The sequence below is a fragment of the Medicago sativa genome, chromosome 8, assembly GCF_051527215.1.
Source record: "Medicago sativa cultivar Bolivia chromosome 8, Bolivia_mono, whole genome shotgun sequence".
NCBI classification, from domain to species: Eukaryota; Viridiplantae; Streptophyta; class Magnoliopsida; order Fabales; family Fabaceae; genus Medicago; species Medicago sativa.
In genome coordinates, this window is record NC_140756.1 from 57157910 (window position 1) to 57178581 (window position 20672).

A 20672-nucleotide genomic window follows, 5' to 3' on the forward strand; every position below is an offset into this window, starting at 1 on the left:
TATTTTTTCCCATCGTAATTTTTACTGTCCTTTTTTTCAACATTGACCTAACCATCATAATATATTTTTATAAAGATTACTTTTGATTATTATATATCGAATGTAATTCATATGCTTCTAGAAATTAATGTATTGTCCCTAAAAAAAAAGGAAATTAATGTATTGTTTCAAATTTATCACAACTACCCTCTATAATATGAGTGAACTTTGGTTTACCCCCTATTGAAAAAAACTTTGGATTCCAGCCCTGTAATATGAAAATTCTTTGGATTTAAACCTTGATTTAATATGAGTGTACACTTAAGCTTATGTGGCACACTCATATAACATTTTTTTTACTTATGTGGCACCTTGAGTGGGTATTATTAATTCCTTTAGCTATATTTTTAATTCCATATGATTTTTTCATTATTAAATTAAGGGTTAATATGTCTTTACCCCTTGTAATTTGGGCGAGTTTCGATTTACCCCCTGTAAAAAAAAGTTTAGATTTCAACCCTGAAATTTGAAGATTCTTTCGAAATAGACCTTGTAATTTGAAGATTCTTTCGTTTTAGACCCTGAGGTCATCTTACTGTGCAAACATGAGGCCATCTTTTGTTGTTAACTTTTTTATTTTCATTTATATTAATTTTAAAATAAAATAAAAAATAAAAATTAATTTTAAAAATTGAAAAAAATCAGATTATTTTTTTCAAAATTGAAAAAATCAGGAAAAAATAAGATTTTCTTTTGAAATTCAAAAAATAGGAAACAATTTCAGATTTATTTAAAATAAATAAATAAATCTGAAATTAAGATTTTGAAAATTAAAATAAAATCGATTTTTTTTCAGGTTATATAATTTTCAAAATTTTAATCTGAATTATATGAAAATTATATTCAGATTTTAAAATATAAAAAAAAATTCCATATTTTTTATTTTTGGTAGAAAAAATTTTAAAATTTTTTTTTATTTTGAAAAAAATCTGAACTTTTTTTTTAATTTTAAATTTGTTTTTCTAAACTTTTTTTTTTAGAAAATTCAGTTTTTTTCCAAAAATATTGTTTTATATGATTTTTTTATTTTCAAAAATTAATTTTCAGATTTTTTAAATTATTTTTTATTTTTAAATTAATATATTTTCATTTATATTATTTTTTATTTTAAAAAATAGGCAAAAATTTATTTTATTTTTGACTTTGATTTTATTTTTTGGTCAGAAAAACGACAATATTCCTTAATATCTTTGACGTAAAATAGGAAACGATAGAAAAGTCATATGAATAGAGAAAACGATTATATTTTTTTTAAATAAAAAATTACAAACTATTCTTTAATTTAAAATGACTTAACATAGTGGAAATTGGTCTTTGTCATTTTAGTCAAAAACTAACGGATGTATATTGCTAACTTGCTCCTTATTCTTTCTAGGTGAGTGTGAATAGGAGCCCATTATATATATTACTCTTTTTATGATATTCCTTTTTTTATCATTTTGTCTAATATTTTTTACTTTTAAAATCAATTCTTGATAGTGTTTCCTTTTTCACTATTCTCTATTATATTTGTCTCTCATGGTTGGTGACAGCACTACGTTTGCACAACATTTCTAGGATTTTTCTCTACGTTAAAAGTAACCGTTGGGAAAGATCTTAATGCTTTCACATGACCTAAGACACATGAGATAACGGTAAATAATAACTAGAATTAAGGAGGTGAGTTACCTCAGATAACGGTGAATTATTGCTCCAATTAGGAAGTATCTAAGATAACGGTGGACAACCACTCAAATTAGGGAAACTGTCATATCTAGGAAAACGGCGAATGAACATAGAATTGGTCTGAAATCCTAATCTGAACGTTGCATATTAATTTTACTATTTCATCGTTGGTAAGGTAGGCAAGATAAAACTGTCTGTTTGTAGAACTACCGAGAAGAGAGAGTATGATGATGTACTTCTAAGATTCATAGATGAAGGAACCTTTAATTTAAGTCTATCTTTCAATTACCTCTGAGAGAGTACTATACCTCCAGGATTGACGGCCATATACCTTTGACGGGCATATAACCTTAGGTGAATACAGTGAAACTCAACAGCAGGACTAACATTTTTTTTTCTCTTTTATTTTTAGGAACTGACATCTTTATTTTTATTTTTAGGAGTAGTACATTTTTTAAGTAATAATAATTAAAAGTAGTTTTTTTTAGTAGTAGTAACTAGTTACAAACCCGGGCTTCGCACGGGGTGGATTGCTTTTTTTCGGATAATTTTGTTGGCAAACACATATTTGTTAATACGCTTAAAAGTAAACTGATTCCAAATATAGATATTACATGCATATAAATATAAAAAACTATGATCCATAACATATCAAATCCTAGATGGGTCGACCATAAACGAAACCAAAACAGAAGTTATACAACATAGATTCTAAAGTAGTTGTGTTTGATGGATTACAAAGTTAAATTTCCAAAACGGCCTCATCATCTTCAATCCCAAAAGTAACCACTACCTTTCGTTGTTTACTGGCCGCGGATGAATTGAATTTAATTTGCACTTAAGATTGAACTTACCAAGACCCAGAAACTCCATCCACAAGCCCATTGATTCTATCACCTGTGATGCAACCAACTCCAATAACTTCTTCAGCAACATCCATATCTATTGCTTCCAAAGCAGCCAAAGCATTGATTTGTATCTGAATTGGACCTCTATACTGCCCCTCCCCTCTTATAGCAATCAAATCCTTCTCAAAAAGCTTCACCTCAAACTCTTTCCTCTTAGAAGCCAAAGCAAAAACCAAACCACCAATCCCTCCACCAGCCACAAATACCTTAACCTGCTTCTTCATAGGAGTTTGATCTTCATTAATCTCAGCTACACTATGCGTTGACATGATCAGAAGCAACATAACTTTTCTTCAGTATTTGTAGTCCAGAGACTAAGGTTTGAAACCTTGAGTACATCTCCTCAATAGTTTCATCATCCTTCATCTTGAACAACTCATACTGATGTACAAGCATAAGAGCTTTTGCTTCTTTGACTTTCTTGCTGCCTTCGTAGTTAGAACAGAGAGAAGCAAACATAGCTTTAGCAGTGGATTTGTCACCCATCTTCATATACTTTGCTTTAGGTATAGCAGTGACAAGTGCTCCTCTGATAATATGATGCTTCTTGTAGAGTTTCTTCAGAGCAGGAGTGTGTTTCTTTCTGTCAACAGCAGCTCCTTCTTCATCAAGAACCAAGTCACCAACACCATCTTCAAGTATGTCCCATAGTTCTTCATCTAAACCCATGACATAGCTGTAGAAGTTGGTTTTTCACCAAGAAAATTCTTCAAGATCTCCATTAAACTTAGGAATCTTTCCAAAGTTAGATTTCTTGTTGTCACCATAGTAAAATGGAACAACATTGTGCACAGGTCCATCATTGGAGGATTCACCAGACATTTTCTCAGATCTTTTTCTGTTACACTGCTAAGTGTTAAGACAACAGACCAAGGCTCTAGATACCAATTGAAGGTGAGAAAAACACAAGAAGGGGGGTTTAATTGTGTTAGTTTTTTCTTCGTTTTCTCCTAAGCTAAAAACACTAATCAGAAGCAAAGTGAGAACTGCTTCTGAAGTGAGATTCAAGACTAATATGCAGCGGATAAAAACAGAGGGAGAGAAAGAAGAAAGACACAAAGCAATTATACTGGTTCCTTCCACAAACCGGAAGTAGTCCAGTCCCCCTTGCACTTCCAAGGAGAGTTCACTAAAATGTAATATCTGATTACAACTGCTAACTGCTAAACTTAGCAAGAGACTTCAAATTGCTCAAGCACACAAGTAAGAGACTTCCTATGATCCTGAACACAATCAAGAGACTTCTAATGCTCAAGCACACCTGCAAGAGACTTCTAATCAAACAAGATTACAAAGAAAAATGTTTGAGGTTGAACACTTGATATACAATCAGAGGTGCTCACAATACAAATCAGATACAGACTCTTAAGACTCTAGAATTTCTAAGACATGAACTTGAAAACAGAAATTCTAAGTGAACTTTGAATGCAGAACAATTTCAGCAGAGTTTTGGCACTTGTAAATTGTTGTTGAGTCTCTACAAATCTCTAAGTCTTCACTCCAATATATAGAGGTGTGAAAGAGACGTTGTGAAATTGCCAGCACATCAAAAAGAGTCGTTTGAAGCTTGATCAATCACCAATGATCTTTTGCCTGATATGGTTGTTGTCCTATGAAGGATCAATTTCAAATTCATTCCCATTGTGAAGGAACATCGTTGCGGACAGAGTTGTATTCCAGAGCTGTTTTCTTGTCTTGTAGCAAGGATACTGCAGAGTAGTGGAGGTAGTGGTTGTACACTTCGTACAATTGTACTTTGTCAACGCTTTTTGAAGATAAACATCCAATGCCTTCAAATCCTTTCAAAATGACCGTTGTTTTGTATTCCCAGTCTTCTGCATTGCTTTCGAATCCATTAAACAGCTTTTGAAGCTTTAATTCTTCCATCTTGATGAATTTCAGCTTCTGGTGATTTTCAACTTCTGATGAGGTTGCTTCTGATGAACTTCATCTCCTGATGAACTTCAGCTTCTGATGACGTCATCACTTCAGGAGCACTTTCTTCAGGAGCACTTTTGGACTTCAGGAGCATTTCTCTTCAGACGCTTTAAGCTTCCTTTTTGTTGATTTCTTAGCTCTCTTTTGTTCATTCAAAACCTATTTAAGTTGTAAATTTTTGTATATGGTCCTGTACACTTGAACAAGTATTAGCTAGTCCAATTGACAATTTTTAATACCTTGTCATCATCAAAACTCTCAAGGTTTATTGTTATACATATTTTGTTCCAACAGACTTTGCTTTCAATTGGGATTCTACCAAGAAATGCTTGGAAGGTAAGTAGTTGTTATTGCTGACATATATCTTCTGATTCACTATAATTTTTAATCATCATTTTTGGTTGTTTTTTCTTATTCTCTAGTTTCATAATTTGGGACATAGTTTTTCTCATGCTTTATACTAATTTATGATTCGAGCTTGCTTGTACCTTTTCATAAGTCTATCAGGTAAAAACTGCTTGGCAGCTGGCTATTTGTTTACAGTTGCTTTTATCTTGAAGTCTTGTGTAAATTTGAGAAATTTCTTACCTAATTTAGTTTCTATTTATAGGATCAAATGGAGTGTGTTTATTTTCTGTCGGCATTTTTATTCATAACACTAGGACTGGGTTCAGATGGGGTGCCTGCACTTGTTCAGTCTTTAACAGGTTATTCATATGTAATCTTGAAGTTAAGTCCATTAACCTTTACGAGGAAGGATTATCTGTAGGAAGCAGTGTTGCATGTTTGACTTTTACAGTAAGTTGATTTCTGCATTCCTGCTTTTACCTTTTATTTACAGTTATTTTAGGATTTTTGGCAGAAACTGTGCTTTGAAAGAATTCTGAAACAACATAATCCCTGAACAACTAGCATCTGCATTGTGATGGTTCATGCTTCCTCTGAGATACATAGGCGTATCTGTATCAGAAATCGTGCTTATCAGTCTTGTTTTTGATGAGGTAAGAACTAAGAAGAATTTCACATTACTATGTTGATCAGGTTAGCTTAAGTAGAATGCATAACTAGATTATAGTCTTAAACATTGTAATTATAACTTTATAATCAATAAAATTTGTCAAACACTATCAAACAATTGAACGTTCATGCAGAACCTTCTGTCATTAGTTATAACCCAATTTAACCGAAGCAGTTAGGCTTAAGGTTGTTCTTTTCTTCGACTTTACACGTTTATTATCCTGATTATCTTGTTGCAGGTCCAGAACATTGCATTGGGAATTGTATCTCGTTGTGTAAATTGGAAACAACTACTGTTATGGAGACAATTGATAGCAAGTAAAATATAGAAAACTCATGTAGTGATTTAATTTCAAATATATTTGGTCATAAATAAATGTTAAGAGACCGGTGTAAAGAAATGGTGGAGAGGATCCATTTGCATAAGTGAGTGTCAAAAAAATAGATATATGCAATTATATCTTTTTTGAGAGAATATGCAATTATATCTTTTGTAAGTAAGATATTATATTTCATTAAAAATAAGAAGTGATATATATGATTATATGTCATATGTGGTTAGGTAAGAGAATTGGTAGCAATTATGATTTATTCTTTAGGAGAATAAGATAAAATAACATAATATTGTAATGTACAGCATGATTTCAAGTGGCTCATTAAGTCAAACCTATCTTGATTAGACTTGTTCCCTTGTTACCTGCTGTGAAATATGCTAAGTCAACTGCTCTAACATCTTATCCAAATTTTATTATTTTGAATAAAAAAAAATCCATTTATAAAATTTACAAGTGTGTATGTACAATAACAGAAAATCAGAAGAATACAACTTAAGTTCTGGTTGATGGTGTAATATTTCAACAATGATAAACATATAAATAAAAACAAACAAATAATGAATTGTAAAATCATAGCCATCTTCCACATTACTACTTCTATACTATCAAAGGGGAAGCACAGTCTTTAGTCGTAGTCGTAGGTCATCCAAAAACTCTTAGCTTGTTTGGATTAACAACTTAATTAATCGCTTATAGCATAAGTGTTGATCATATAAGTGATGGCATTAAACTATAAGCGGATAACCAAAAAGCAAATAAAGTCAAACTGTTTTCATATAAACTACAAGTTGTTTTCTTAAGTTATCCTGTATAGCTTATGAAAATAAGCTGAAAACAGCTTATAGACATGTTATAGGCTGTTTCTGTAGGTTCCATCAAATAGTTCATAGGTGTTTGTGGCAGTAAATAACCTCAAATAAGCCAATCCGAAGAGGTCCCAGTGCTTTGATCCAAACAACAAAACTCTAGCAATAGTTGAATCACTTAGGCCATTTCTAGAGTTATATGACATTGTATGTTCCAACAACATTTTTTGAAAATCTCAGGACTTACTTGTTCTGATACATCTTAGGATTCTTCTTCTGCATGTCAAGTGCAATTTCAATGCAAACCTGATCAACCATTCCCAAGAAATCCTTAACTATACCAAATAGTTGAAGATTATTTTCTTCTTTCTCTTTTGAATCCCCACATTCATAATACTGTTTTGTTTTACTAAGAATCTGCAACACACTAGTTTCTTTTTCCCTCACTAGTTTCAATTCTTCCGCAGCATTTCCAATAAAATGGTTCATTTCTTTCACAAAATTTCCTCTCTCACCATTCTCACACTGTGAAACAAGTTCTTGAATCTCAATTAGCTTAACAGATAGTGCTGAAATTGAACCAATTAAACTATTATAATCCATATTTGCTGCTTTTTTAACATTGGAAAATTCAGAACTTATTCCTCCTACAATTGATAGTCCTAACATTTTGTATTCCCTTTCTTTTCTTTCATCTGAAACAACATTTGTTTCTAAGTTGCCATTCATGTTGCTGCTTCTGTTTTGACTGGTATTTCTGGTTAGGCTGCTATTCCGGTTAAGAACGGCACGTTTTCCTTCAGAATGGACTACTTCTTCAACTACAAAGTGAAGTAATGTGGTTTTTCCATTGTTGCTTTTGACATCATTGAGTTTCCTTAGTGAATTCAAGTTAAACGCTTGAGCATTACCTCTAGAAGTTCCATCATTCATTCGATTCCCGGCCTTCAGAACTGCTTCTAGAAGCTTCAAAAAAAGCCCTTGACTTCTAAGTTCTTTACATCCCAATTCAATGATTTGCAAAGAATCTTTGATTTCCATAACCTCTGAGTCATAGTTCACCCTGAATAGCATCGCATTCAAGCGCTTAAAAGCCGAAGGAACAGCTTTAAGGATGTGATATAAAAATGATTCTGCTGCAGCAAGTTTTGTTGGATCTTCTCTATAATCAAGGACAAGAGATTTCTCTTCTTCTGTTGGTGAAACTCTAGAAAGCTTTTCAAGTGTATCTGCATTTAGGCCTTTTCCGTCAATGAGTGCATCAAGAATTTCGCCTCGTGGGACCGCTAGTGATTTCAACACAATAGCAATGTTCTGTGATTTTCTAGGGTCAAGAAGGAAAATATTTGTTGAGGCATCATTGCTTGGAGTTGTTGAATGAGTCTTTCGCTGAGGTGATTTTCGGTTTGTTGCAACATAACCAAAGAGAGCTTCCATAAGATCTTGATCAACCCTAAATAAATGAATTTAGAAACAAAAGTTCAAATCCCGACGAAGAACAAAATTACTAAAATAACAACTAATGTACTAATATTGGTCTATCCAAAATAAAACTCAGGAACTTGGGATGATCAAAATAACCAAATCTTGACAAGTGTCAAAATATCTAAATTTATATAACAACATTCAACATATTAGGGTTTTACCTGAACGAACCACGATCGACTTTGTCCCAAACCATGGAATGATCAGCAGCATTAGTGTTCACTTTATCCCAATGCAAAGGCTTCAATTTCACTTGATCATTGTTGGATTCTTGCATCATGCCTTTCCCTGAAGAGTTTCTTTGATTGCTTTGAGGAATAGCTTTTGATGATGAAGTCAAAATACTTGTCTTCATTGGAGGAGGTGGTGGTGGTGCTTGACTCTTCCTAGCTGGTATTGGAGGAGGTGCAGGTGGTGCTGCAGCTGCTGAAATTGATGGTAGAATGGATGGTTGAGATTGAAAGCCTTGTTTCTGAACACCATCATTTTTGGATGGTTGAGATTGAATTGTTGGAATTCTATATAGATCATCCTCTTCTTGAAATATGTGTGAAGCTGAAGATTTTCCTCTAAGAAGAGGTATTTCTTGAATGGACTTAGATTTTTTCACTTGATTTTCTTCATGACTATCTTCTTCAACTTCTTTGTTTTTAGGACTATTCAACACATTTTTATAAAGATCCTTGTTGGAATTCTTCTCTTCAAGCTTTCTCCAATAAATCACATCTAAACCATCTTCATCAACAATTAATCCTCTAACATTTCCTTCAATTCTTTCAAAAACATTCCCTTTAGGCACAACAACTTGTTGCCTATCTCCATCAGAAGCAATGTTATTTATCTCTCCTGATCTCTTTCTTTTTCTTAAACACCTTTTAGCTAAAATAAAGATCAAACCACAAATAACTATAGTGATTGCTACAGTTGCAGCCACAAACTTTGCTATCTTACCGCCATTTGATGAACTACTTTTCGATACCGCAGTTGGTCCTTGAGGTGGTGGTGATGATGGTTGTGCCTTTGGTGGTTGATTTGTTGGTGGTGATGAGGGTGAAGTTTGATTTGGATAGAAAGTTTCTAAGTTTTGTGGAGAATTGTTTTGGCAATAACATGTTTGTAATGAAAAAATATGAAAAACAAGACACAAAAGAATGATCATACTGTTGAAAGCCATAGAGGAAATGAGAAAAAATATAATGTTTTATGTTTTTTTGTGTTCATTGATTGATTTGATCATAACTGCAAGTTTTTTGTTTGTTTGTCTTTGTTATGTTATTGTTTTTATTTTGGTGACAGTTTCAAAAGAGTTGAAGCAGTTAATTGTTGTTGGCCTTCCATGAAATTGAATGTACTTTTAATTAATATGAAAAGTTGGTGTTTGTTAGAGTCATAAAATGGACATGTTCTGCAGCTGAGTTTGAAAGTGATAGATATGTTTACTTTGTCAAACATAAAGTGAATCCACACATGTGAAATGGTGCTTTCATGATTCTATTGTCTTTTTCTTTGCCTTGTATGTTTTTGTCTATGTCAATATTCATTTTTCTTTTTTGGTCCTAAATTTTTTTTCTGTGCAATATTTTAGTTCAGCTTAACTGCAATTTCCATCCTCATATTTTTGCTTGCTTGCGGAATTAATCTTCCCTTTTTTTAAATCCATTTTTTTGGTCCTCTCACAATTGAATTTATAATAGACAATGTCACTCACAATTTTGAATTTAAAAACTTGAGTGAGAGACGAATTCCGTGAGAGTAAAAATAGGATACCAAGTCATCTGAGCTTACAAACCTTGTTTGTTGACCTTACCAATCAAACTCTCACGGTTTGTAATAAACAAATTCAAGTATTTTATAGCTTATCAAATTTATCTCAATTTTACCTTTGCAATCTTTATTGAAAAAAATAAATATTAACTTTTTTTACGCAAAAATAAATAAATAATTAAATACACATTTTTATGTCATTTCATATTTGTAAGCTACTTCAACCGTTAATTTTATCAAATGCTACAAATTCAATCAGCTAACTTCTTATTTTTTACCAGAGAAAAAGGGCTTAAGCCCTATGATATATGTTTGCAGTTCTCGTGATAATCTATCATACAAGAATTAATTTATCATAAATAAAATTGTAGATACTAAAGTTTTTTTTTTAAAAAAAAAGTATATTATAGAGATTAAAACAAAACAAAGATTAAACTGAAACAAAAATCAATACAAAGATTACATCAAAATAATATTATTTTTTTGAAATTATAAAAAGTGGATATATTATAGTATTATAGACACTAATTAATATATATATATATATATATATATATTAGTGTCTATAATATTCTGACTTTAGTTGCCAAAATTAAACTGTTTATTTTTTATTGCCAAAAACGTGTGCAGCTCAGTCTTTAAATTTCTGACTTTAGTTGTTGCCTGCAACAACTCCTCTTAAACTATAAGATTCTCAAGGATTAAATTAAGAAGAAAGGTAACCGATTCCAATATAAAGAATTAGTTGTGACTTAGTAGTCATGATGGGGTCCATCCCGAATATTCAATATTGAGAAATTGTAAAGTGGCTCACCAAATTGGCTTTTAGTTGAAACATTATAATGGCCTAACTAAAAGCCATTACCCACATTTCATTTTAGTTTACAATATTGGATTCTGTCCTCTCTCCTTACTTGGATGATCATGAGGATTACACAGTCACATTCAATTTTATTTTTTTTAGAATATCAAATGTCTACAAGGAGCTTCTTTTCTCACTTCAGAACTCTTAATATCATATGATCATGAGGATTCCATTATCGAACTCGTCCCATTATACTTGAGACTCTTACCACAATGGTCGCATACAGCTATGTTTGCCGAGTTAGGATCTAACGTGAAGTCATTCCAAACAGCAGATCTATTTCTACAGCTTCTAGGTTCTAGACATCTAGATTCTAGACAGTTGGTGAAGGAGAAGCAAACAAATATGTTGAACCAGATAGATCACCCATTTTGATACAAACTGCAAAATAAAATGAACAAACATATAGTGAGATTCTCGCACTGCCTAAGTATCTAGGAGATGTTGTGTAATGTTAATACAAAGAAATTGAAAAACCAAGACAGTCTTATCCATAAATAAGCAAGAAATATAGAAATCATATAAACACTACAAAATCAGTCTATGCATAAATAAATCTGCACTCCTCTTTTCATGCCTAATCTTTAATTCACCGGAATAGCCGGTAGCAACCACAACACGCATTTGCATATCAAACACAATCGATAACAAAAGAAAACATCCTAGTACAGCATGTATGATGTATCCATAAACACACATACAAAAGGAACCCTTAGTGTACCAAGCAGCAGTGCCCTTGGCAAACATGCTCTAATTAAATGAAGCAATCTAATGAAATGGAATGACATTTGTGAGCGAAATTTCAATATGTCCTATGATTAGATATGACGCTAAAATATTTTTCTAGTATAATGCTTTTGGAAATTAATGCAAAAGCTATGTTTTCATGATTTGATATTTGTCAATGAGTGTGTACTTCAATTTTCTGAATGCACATTTTCTAAGCAGGTTAGGAAGCATGTCCTACATTGGTGCTTCCTTAACAATACTGTTTTATACTGCAATGAGTTCAATTAAATTAAAGTATATGAAGTACAACAATGAGATTATAAGCTCAATAAAATAATCCAAATACATCACTATTAACCCAATTCTATTTGGCTGAGATATATTATGTTTCATTCATCCAAAAAACATGTATATCAAAGTAAATAAGGTTATGGGCTTGGGTCTCAAAACAGTTATTATGCACACATCTAAACCTAATTGTAATCGGTCTAGTCCCCACTTCTCTAATCATTGTACCATTATGCAGATTCAATTTGAAATTGTGCTTGGTCGTATCAGAGGCATCACCAAAAGATCGGATATTATAAACAATGCTCTCACGCATTTGATTCTCGAATTGAAACTTCGGAGCTTTTCTAACTTAAGCTTAAATCTCGTCTCCTTGAAAAGATTGAAACATAAATTTGATAGAAACTGAGTCAGAACAAAATTTTGAAAAATAAACTTGGAAGAAAAAAAAAACAGAAACATTTTCATCAATCGAATCAGAACAAAATTTTGAAACAGAAAAATGAAAGAACAAGTTGTCAAGAATAATTTGTAACAATGTTTATATCACCAAGGGTTTGGAAAAATCAAAAAGGGAATTTGTGATTGTAAATAGTTTGTGTTTCTGTAAATATCAATTGGTTAATGTTCCGTATACCAAGGCGACTTTTAATCAAATACCCCGGTAAATGACAACTGTTTTGTAATCAGACCTCATTACAACCTTCAAAAGACCTTAGTGATATGCTATAATAATTTCAAATTTGTATGCTTGGATGAATGCATAACTTGATCTCGATGTATCTCGATGTTAGCATAACTTTCGGATGTCAGTTCCACTTCACATATGTTCTTAATTTCTACTATTTACTTACAAAGAATCATAGTAGATGTGATTCAACATTTAACATGTTATTGACTTGGAATGTATGAGATGAATTTGTAATCAGAACTTATTTCACTACAACAGACATAAGACTTGCATGTGCAATTCACAATTGAGTCGTGCATTATCAATCGTCTTTATCAAAATGATTGATTCACTAAAAAACTTGTGAAACCATTTGCACGTTCAAATCATTTCTTAAAGGTTGAAAGTTATGTTTTTGAGGACTTTTGTTTGAGGTCAAACAAGTTCTAAGTTGGGGAGAGTTGATAAGTCCCAAATTACTGTTATTTTCTGCAACACTTATCAACTTGTTTTACAAGTAATTTAATACAAAACCCCTAATTATATATAAATGTAGTTTATATCGCGACTTGTTTTACAATTAATTTAATACAAACCCCTAATTATATACAAATATAGTTTATATCGCAAAACTATGCCAGAAACCTTTGACGTATATTTCCCACACCTTTTTGTAGGATTTTTGACATGAGTACATCAATGCAGAACAAAACAATGCAAGCACACTCGCCAGAAGCCAAGCCAGAGCAATACAAAGACATATGAGGAAATCACAGTTCGCTAGGCGAGCTAAGCGAAGTAAAAGTAAGCCAAAACAGAGAGTTCTATGGAGAAAATCCAAAGGCAGTTCGCTAGGCAAGATTTGGTCCGTTAAGCGAATTAAGGTGGTTTCAGAAAATACATGAAGACAACAGGCTTTTCCCTTCAAATAAGAAAGCTCGATTCGCTAGGCGAGCATCACTACGCCTAGCGAACTTACCCTTGCAAAATCGCTATAAATAGAGATGTGCGTTGTGTCATTCATTTTTATTGCTTGTATTAGAAAAATAATAGAGAGAAACAGAAAGAGGAAGGCGTGAGTGGCCATAGGAGAGCTAGGGAGCTTGATTCCAAACTTGTTGATGCTTCACCAACATTCATCAACCTACTCTGTTAGTTATGCTCTCCATGGGTAAAACTAAACTTACTTTTATATTGGGATTAGATGTAAATATCTAGGATTCTATGTACTACTCTTAATCTGACTAGTTGCATATGATTTATGCATTTGATATAATCTTAGGTTTAAATCCGTTCTTAATGCTTTTGCCGATGATGTATTGTTCCACAGATAATATTTTAATTTAGTTTGAATAGTGACATGCCCGATTATCTAAGGGACGTGGTGGTATAAATCATGTATATGTGCTATCACTTTAGGAATGGCTACAATTGTAACAAATTTTCTTACTTTGCATGTGCATATGATTTCTCAAATTGATTGCAAGAAGTTTAACAGTTTGATCAAAGCTCCAACCAAATAAGACTAATTTCTTGATGATTAACGTTGACAACACAACATTCGTCAAAAAGTTTAAAAATTAACCCATTATTAAGTAATTTCCATGTCATCAGTTCCAATAAAACAATAAATATTAATAGAAACTCTGAACTCACTGTCTCTAAGCAGGCAGATAGGTATGTCATGCCAGGCAATGCATCAATTCCACACTGCAAAGGGTTAACATGTGTTTTCAAGATATAATACAACTGATACTTAGCAACCATATTATTATTTTGACATGGATGTGAAAGAGACAACCCTCACCTGGCGCTCCACTTTTGTCTTGTAAATGAACCCTCCACAACAAAAAAGTGCCAAGGAGACAAAAAATCTGCCCAATAAAAAGTTCCATTGTACCTGATATATATATATATATATATATATATATATATATATATATATATATATATATATATATATATATATATATAGGGTCTTGCTACAAGCCACCCTTTGGTGGTGTCTTTTAGCAAGTCACACCTCAAGGTGTGATTTTCACTTTTTAGTTATAACTTTGCTAAAAGACACCTTCATAAAAGTAAGTTGGTGTCTTTTCGCAAATGTTCATAGAGTAACTTGCTAAAAGACACCTTCACAAAAGGTGTCTTCTAGCAAAACCCATATATATATATATATATATATATATATATATATATATATATATATATATATATATATATATATATATATATATATATATATATATATATATATATAGGGTTATGTTACAAGACACCTTCATAAAAAGTAGTGTGGTGTCTTTTATCAAGTCACACCTCAAGGTGTGATTTTCACTTTTTTAGTTATAACTTTGATAAAAGACACCTTCATAAAAAGTAGTTGGTGTCTTTTAACAAATGCTCATAGAGTAACTTGATAAAAGACACCTTCACAAAAGGTGTCTTCTATCATAACCCATATATATATATATATATATATATATATATATATATATATATATATATATATATATATATATATATGGGTTATGTTACAAGACACCTTCATAAAAAGTAGTGTGGTGTCTTTTATCAAGTCACACCTCAAGGTGTGATTTTCACTTTTTTAGTTATAACTTTGATAAAAGACACCTTCATAAAAAGTAGTTGGTGTCTTTTAACAAATGCTCATAGAGTAACTTGATAAAAGACACCTTCACAAAAGGTGTCTTCTATCATAACCCATATATATATATATATATATATATAAAGAATAAGATAATGACGTGTATTTAACTATGTATGACAAGACAACGAGAAGTCGCAGTTTTATGAACTACATATAGTATTGAGCCTGTAGTTCTAGGTTTTAGTTCTTCTACTAGGCATAACTAAAAAACAAACAAAATATAAGAGAAAGCTTCTATACATGCAAGAGAGTACTCCAAATATTGCCCATCCTCTTGTGGCACCACTTCCTTGACCTTGTTTATAGTCTGCAACAACGAATAAACAGAGTGACTCATTCATTCAATTAAAATATAAAGAGTTTTTAGAAAGGAAAAAAAAAATGTATCATTGACATAACTTCATAAGCTTTATACTTGATTTGTCTTCCGATTAATTTATTGCATAGAAAAAACAAGGAACGAGTTTACAGTTTTCAGATCAAGATAGTAGCACTCACCGCACATTTTTGTAAGCACAAACTGAATTAGCCCGTATCCTTCAACTAGGATTGTAATGTTAACTTCATATGGGGTGTCACAGGCTACCTTACCTGGAAAAGAGTTGAAAGATGAAAGTTCTACAAAGACAACTCTGCAATACATGACATTAACGCTTCTTAAATAAGTGGTACCCTACATCTCCAATCAACAATCAACGTTGTGGGTAACAAAGTTGTCGGAGGCATCCCACTAGCAGCGGATCCAGACATTTTAACTCCCAAGCCTTTATTTGGATTAACCTAATTAGCAGCAATCAACTATGATCATGTTCCAACTACATAGAATTTGAGAAATGCCAATAACAGTTACCCCAAGGGGTTTGTTTGGGAGGGGTTTTAGGGAGGAAGGGAAAGAGTTATGATCAACTCTTCCATTGTTTGGGACTCTGTTGTCAATAGCGGTCGCGCCGCCCGCTATAGCGGAGCATATCGGAAAAAATCAGCCCACCGCTCCTAGCCGCGTTGGAGTATGTCGTATGTGAATAGCGGTCAAAGCGGCCTGCTATTTAGCAGTGCAGGGCAGAGTCAATGCTGCCAAAGCGGTCGCTACACACACCTCGCAGAAAAAAGGTTTTGCCCATTACTTTAAACCGTTTTAAGGGCTGTTTTGTAATTTTTGAAACGTTAACTTTATGAATTATGAAAACTTCATGAATGTTAAGTAATGTTTAAGGTAGTTTAGTATTTCTTTTTGAACAATATGGTGTTTTAGTATTAAATATATTAGTTTTCGTGTCACAAAATAGCGCCTGCTACGCGCCCCGCTTCCGCGCCGCACCAATTTTTGGGATGGCCGCGCCGCATTTCCGCTTTGACAACGGAGGTTTGGGATGATTTTCAAACAATGGGAAGGGTTTGGTGAATTTTTCTAAGCCCTTCCTTCCCTTTCCTTCCCAATCAAAGCTTGAGACTAAACCAATTATAAAAGTACCTTCAAAATAGGTTTTTGAACCAAGGATGAGAGTGAAGCAACTGCACTAGTAAACAGGACTACTTGAGTTTGTGTTGTCTGAAAGCTGTAAAAGCAAACACAAGCACACATTATTTGTAACAGCTATATTTGAAGCACAAATACATACTGCAACAAATAAAATAAAAATGTCAGTAATTAATTATAACATGCAGCTGTGACAGCAGCAACCCTGACCTAAAATCACGATGAGATCTACAAAACGAAATTGAGTCACGCCATTGTAAACCTACAATTTCATAAAAAATAAAAATTTGGTATGATAAAATTATTGGAAAAGAACTCAATTTCGATCCTTGAAAGAAATCAAAAAATAACTTGGTCCTCAAAAGAATATATACATCAAATTGGATCATGGACATCAAAATAATCAAGAAGTTCTTGCAAAAAAAAAAAAAAATCTAGAAGTTTATTTCCTGGGGCTAAATTTTTTTTGATCAAATAATAAAAACTAAAAGCCAGGAAGGGCCTGAATCCATATACAGATTACATGGAGGAATATCTCTGATAAGGTAAACCTATACCATCCCTATGTAACAAAGGCAAAATAAAATGTGGGGGATCCGTCCACCATTGTGAGTGTAAACTATGACCATGCTTAACCTACTCATTGGCCACAGAGTTACACTCCCTATGGATGTGTGTGAAACGACAAGAAAAAGTCTCGGTAAGGCTATACAATTGCGCCATCTAACTCTCAAAGTCCAAGGAACTGCAATGTGTTGAGCGAAAGCTTTCACCACCAAAAGTGAGTCCGTTTCAATCCATATGTCCGACCAATTCAGCTCCACAGCTTTCTCAATTGCAAACATAGCCGTGCACAACTCAGCTCCGAACGTAGAGGAATGCCCAATATTCAGGACAAAACCTGCCAAAAAAGTTCCCTCCCAGTCACGAACAGCCACACCAATAGCACCACAAGAAGGAGAACCCAAAGCGGAGCCATCCACATTGATTTTCCGACAGCCCCTGTGAGGAAGGATCCAGAAAACCGGAGAGGAAGAAATCTGCCTACTGGGACGAGGGGCTAGCTGGAAAAGCGCACCTATACGTAAGTCAAAACTGGAAGTGTTTCTTGCTCCAAACATCATAGCAGCGCTACACTTTACCTCAGCCGTAACTGTACCAATAAGCTGATACATTTGGGACTCTTTATCACTGAAGTACCTGCGGTTTCGCTCAATCCAAATCTGCCATATAACATGGGAGACTGCAGAGATCAGAACCTGATGAGTAAATCTGCTACCCTTATCAAAGCAACTGGACAGCAGATTCATGCCACTAGAATTGTCCAAATGTTGGGCCACATCTTTCAACCAACTCCACAGCATCCCTGTTTCCGGGCAGTTCAGGAAGATATGATCAGAGGACTCCAATTGGCCTTTACAGAAGCAGCACCTAGAAACAATCACGCACCCTCTCTTCATCAAGTTTTCATCAATTGGGATTTTCCTATGAATAAACCTCCAAAGGATGAAAGCTCTTGTGGGAGGGACATATTTGTTCCACAACCAGTTGCACCAAGAAAATTTCGGACCTGTGCCTTTGATGAAGCTATAAGCTAGTTTGCGAGAGAGGGTTCCATCAGTCGAACTTGTCCAATTAAGTTGATCTGATATGGGATCCAAAGGCAGAGTGATATTTAGAATTTGCTGAACAAAACTTGCATCCTTGCTAGCTAAGTAGGCAGGAATAACCTACTTTCCATTAAGGATGTAGACAGAGACTGTCGTATTGAGAGATTCAGAAACAGAGGAAGGTATATTCAGATAATCAACAATAGCTCTAGGAAGCCAACTATCTGTCCAAAACAGGACCTTTGTGCCATCACCAATAGTCCAAGTTGAATATTGATGCACCGTATTAACATACATCTTCAGCCCATGCCAAATAGAGGAAGAGAGATTATAAGAAACAGGAAGATTGTCCCTCAGATAACGCGCTCTACACATGACTGCCCAGTGCTCATCACTAGTCATAAATTTCCAGCACAAAGTGAGCAAAGATGCTTGATTAACAATAGATGGATCCTTTACCGCTAATCCCCCTTCATCTCACAGCTAAATTGAAAATATCCAATAACCAAAGAATTATCATTTTACAACCAATTAGACCGACGTCAATATGTAAGGAGCAGGTCCTCAATTAAGAAAGATTACATCAGACGACTCTAAGGAATCAAGTGGGCCACCCCCTTAGTTAGGCATTGTCAGTTAAAAGCATGCCTCAAATTACTAATCAAGCAAAAAAATAAATGAAAAAAGTGAGAATGCTAGAGCTGCTCACAAGTTCCCATGATCGCGGATGAAAACCAACAGTGAAGCCTTTGAATATTTGTGGGCCCGATTCATCATATGAAATGGCAGGTTCAATTAAGACCCTGAAAGACAACAAAATTGACATGACTTTTACATATTCAATAGTCACACTTCATCTGCTAACATGGTAAATCAAGAACAGCGAAAAGCACCAGGCATATCTGAAGATAGTAGGATTATAGGCATACAAGCACCACCACCATGATATCGACTTTAATCTCTTCAGAAACAATTTATATGTTCTTTCCCTCGTTCATATTTTAAAACTGAAGGAGCGTGTGTCTATTACACACTTGTAATCTGGTATTTAATACTCCCTCCGTTTCAAAATGAGTGTCGCTTTAGCAAAAAAAAATTGTTTCAAAATGAATGTTTCTTTCAGTTTCCAATGCAATAATAACTTTTTCTTTTCAATTGTACCCTCCAATTAATACTCTCCACACTACTTCCAAAATATTACTTTTAAAACTAACCAATAGTTCCTTCAAAAAAAAAAAACTAACCAATAGTTATTAAGGATAGTTTGGTAAAATAACCATTCTATTTCTTTTAATCATTGCATTTCTTAATATGTGTGTAAACACCTAAAACGACACTCATTTTGAAACGGAGGGAGTATTATATAGAGTAGTTAAAAAACATGGTTATATATACTAGTTCATAACAATGGGCTACGAGTCAATTAGATTACAGTTGTGTGGTCACTAAAGTTGCACATCAATATCTGATTAGAGTTTTAAATCTTCCCCTCAAAATGAAATACATATGTCATAAGCACCAAGGCCCTATAGACTTGTTAAATATATCGGCATAAATGGTTGTAGGATTCAACAAAACCAATTGAAATTTCGATTAAAAGAAGCTTTTCTTGGACAAAATGGCCATCAATATCAATATGTTTGATCCTTCCACGAAACCTTGCAATAAAGCATGCAATATATAATGCAACTTGGTTCTAAGACTATTGTTTTAGCTACATAGCAAGATGTTTCATCAATATGAGTAGTTGAAGACAAAGTAGCAGAAATATATTAAAACCATACCCTTGTTCTTTTTATATTTTCGCAATAAAACCATGTTTAAATAGTAATAGTGTTTGGGACCCTAATTCCCAATTGTCCATATTAATGGTGCCTTTTTCTTCCCATCGACAATCAATCCGGTGGTGACTTTCCCACATATGGATCATATTCGTGGTGCATTTTCTTCACATCAACGATCAATCTGATGGTGACTCAGTCACTATATTCCCACGTATGATTATTAATGGTGCCTTTTCTTCCCGTTGATGGTCACTTGATGGTGACTTGTGTTTTGTTGTAACCAGCTTGGTGCGTATGGTATGCTCCAGCTTGAGGAGGGTGTCAAAATTAAGAATCTTTAGATATTCCTTTAATTGTGCAACTTCCTAGATTGATTGTTAGTACTCCTAGAGTATACAACTTCCTAGGCTAGTGCTTACTAATTAAGCATTCAATGTATTTATTTTAAAACCATTATAAATACAAGGTGTGTGATCTCAACGTAGACACACAGAAATTACATACTTTTACAGTCCCTATATGTCTCTCTGTGTGCACTATTTTGTTTTAAGTCATTTGGATTTGTTTTCAGTCATCTGGATTTTAGTCTAACAAGGAGTAATATCTTAATAAGTGAACTAT

At 33.5% G+C, this 20672-nt stretch overlaps 2 protein-coding genes across 4 annotated transcripts; both read right to left on the reverse strand.

The window, feature by feature from the left end:
• Positions 1–6289: 6289 nt before the first annotated feature.
• LOC146899817 (formin-like protein 4) lies at positions 6290–9600 on the reverse strand. The gene is made up of 2 exons (XM_085733750.1): positions 8355–9600; positions 6290–8161 (listed from the first exon to the last, which is right to left on the reverse strand). Exons 1-2 carry the CDS (start codon positions 9365–9367, stop codon positions 6952–6954), a joined length of 2223 nt encoding a protein of 740 aa, XP_085589876.1. The 5' UTR covers positions 9368–9600; the 3' UTR covers positions 6290–6951.
• A 1063-nt stretch (positions 9601–10663) lies between these two features.
• Positions 10664–18385, reverse strand: LOC146899818 (uncharacterized). Of its 3 annotated transcripts, XM_085732699.1 has the most exons (11): positions 18228–18326; positions 17298–18023; positions 16868–16919; positions 16652–16736; positions 15858–15960; positions 15679–15771; positions 15421–15487; positions 14317–14383; positions 14166–14219; positions 12068–12211; positions 11108–11203 (listed from the first exon to the last, which is right to left on the reverse strand). In XM_085732699.1, exons 2-10 carry the CDS (start codon positions 18019–18021, stop codon positions 12080–12082), a joined length of 1377 nt encoding a protein of 458 aa, XP_085588825.1. In that variant the 5' UTR covers positions 18022–18023; positions 18228–18326; the 3' UTR covers positions 11108–11203; positions 12068–12079. The 3 variants fall into 3 exon arrangements, with proteins under 3 accessions (XP_085588824.1, XP_085588825.1, XP_085588826.1); XM_085732700.1 differs by having other exon boundaries at positions 17298–18385; XM_085732698.1 differs by lacking the exon at positions 12068–12211 and having other exon boundaries at positions 10664–11203; positions 17298–18255.
• Between the last annotated feature and the right edge of the window lie 2287 nt (positions 18386–20672).

Coding starts and splice junctions, on each gene's coding strand:
- LOC146899818 (XM_085732700.1), bottom strand. CDS start 18,117: ATGAAGAGAGGGTGCGTGATTGTTTCTAGGTGCTGCTTCTGTAAAGGC. Junction 16,737..16,867: donor AGATCTCATCGTGATTTTAG/GTCAGGGTTGCT, acceptor TTGCTTTTACAG/CTTTCAGACAACACAAACTC. Junction 14,384..15,420: donor TTTGGAGTACTCTCTTGCAT/GTATAGAAGCTT, acceptor TTTATTGGGCAG/ATTTTTTGTCTCCTTGGCAC.
- LOC146899817 (XM_085733750.1), bottom strand. CDS start 9,367: ATGGCTTTCAACAGTATGATCATTCTTTTGTGTCTTGTTTTTCATATT. Junction 8,162..8,354: donor GTCGATCGTGGTTCGTTCAG/GTAAAACCCTAA, acceptor TCATTTATTTAG/GGTTGATCAAGATCTTATGG.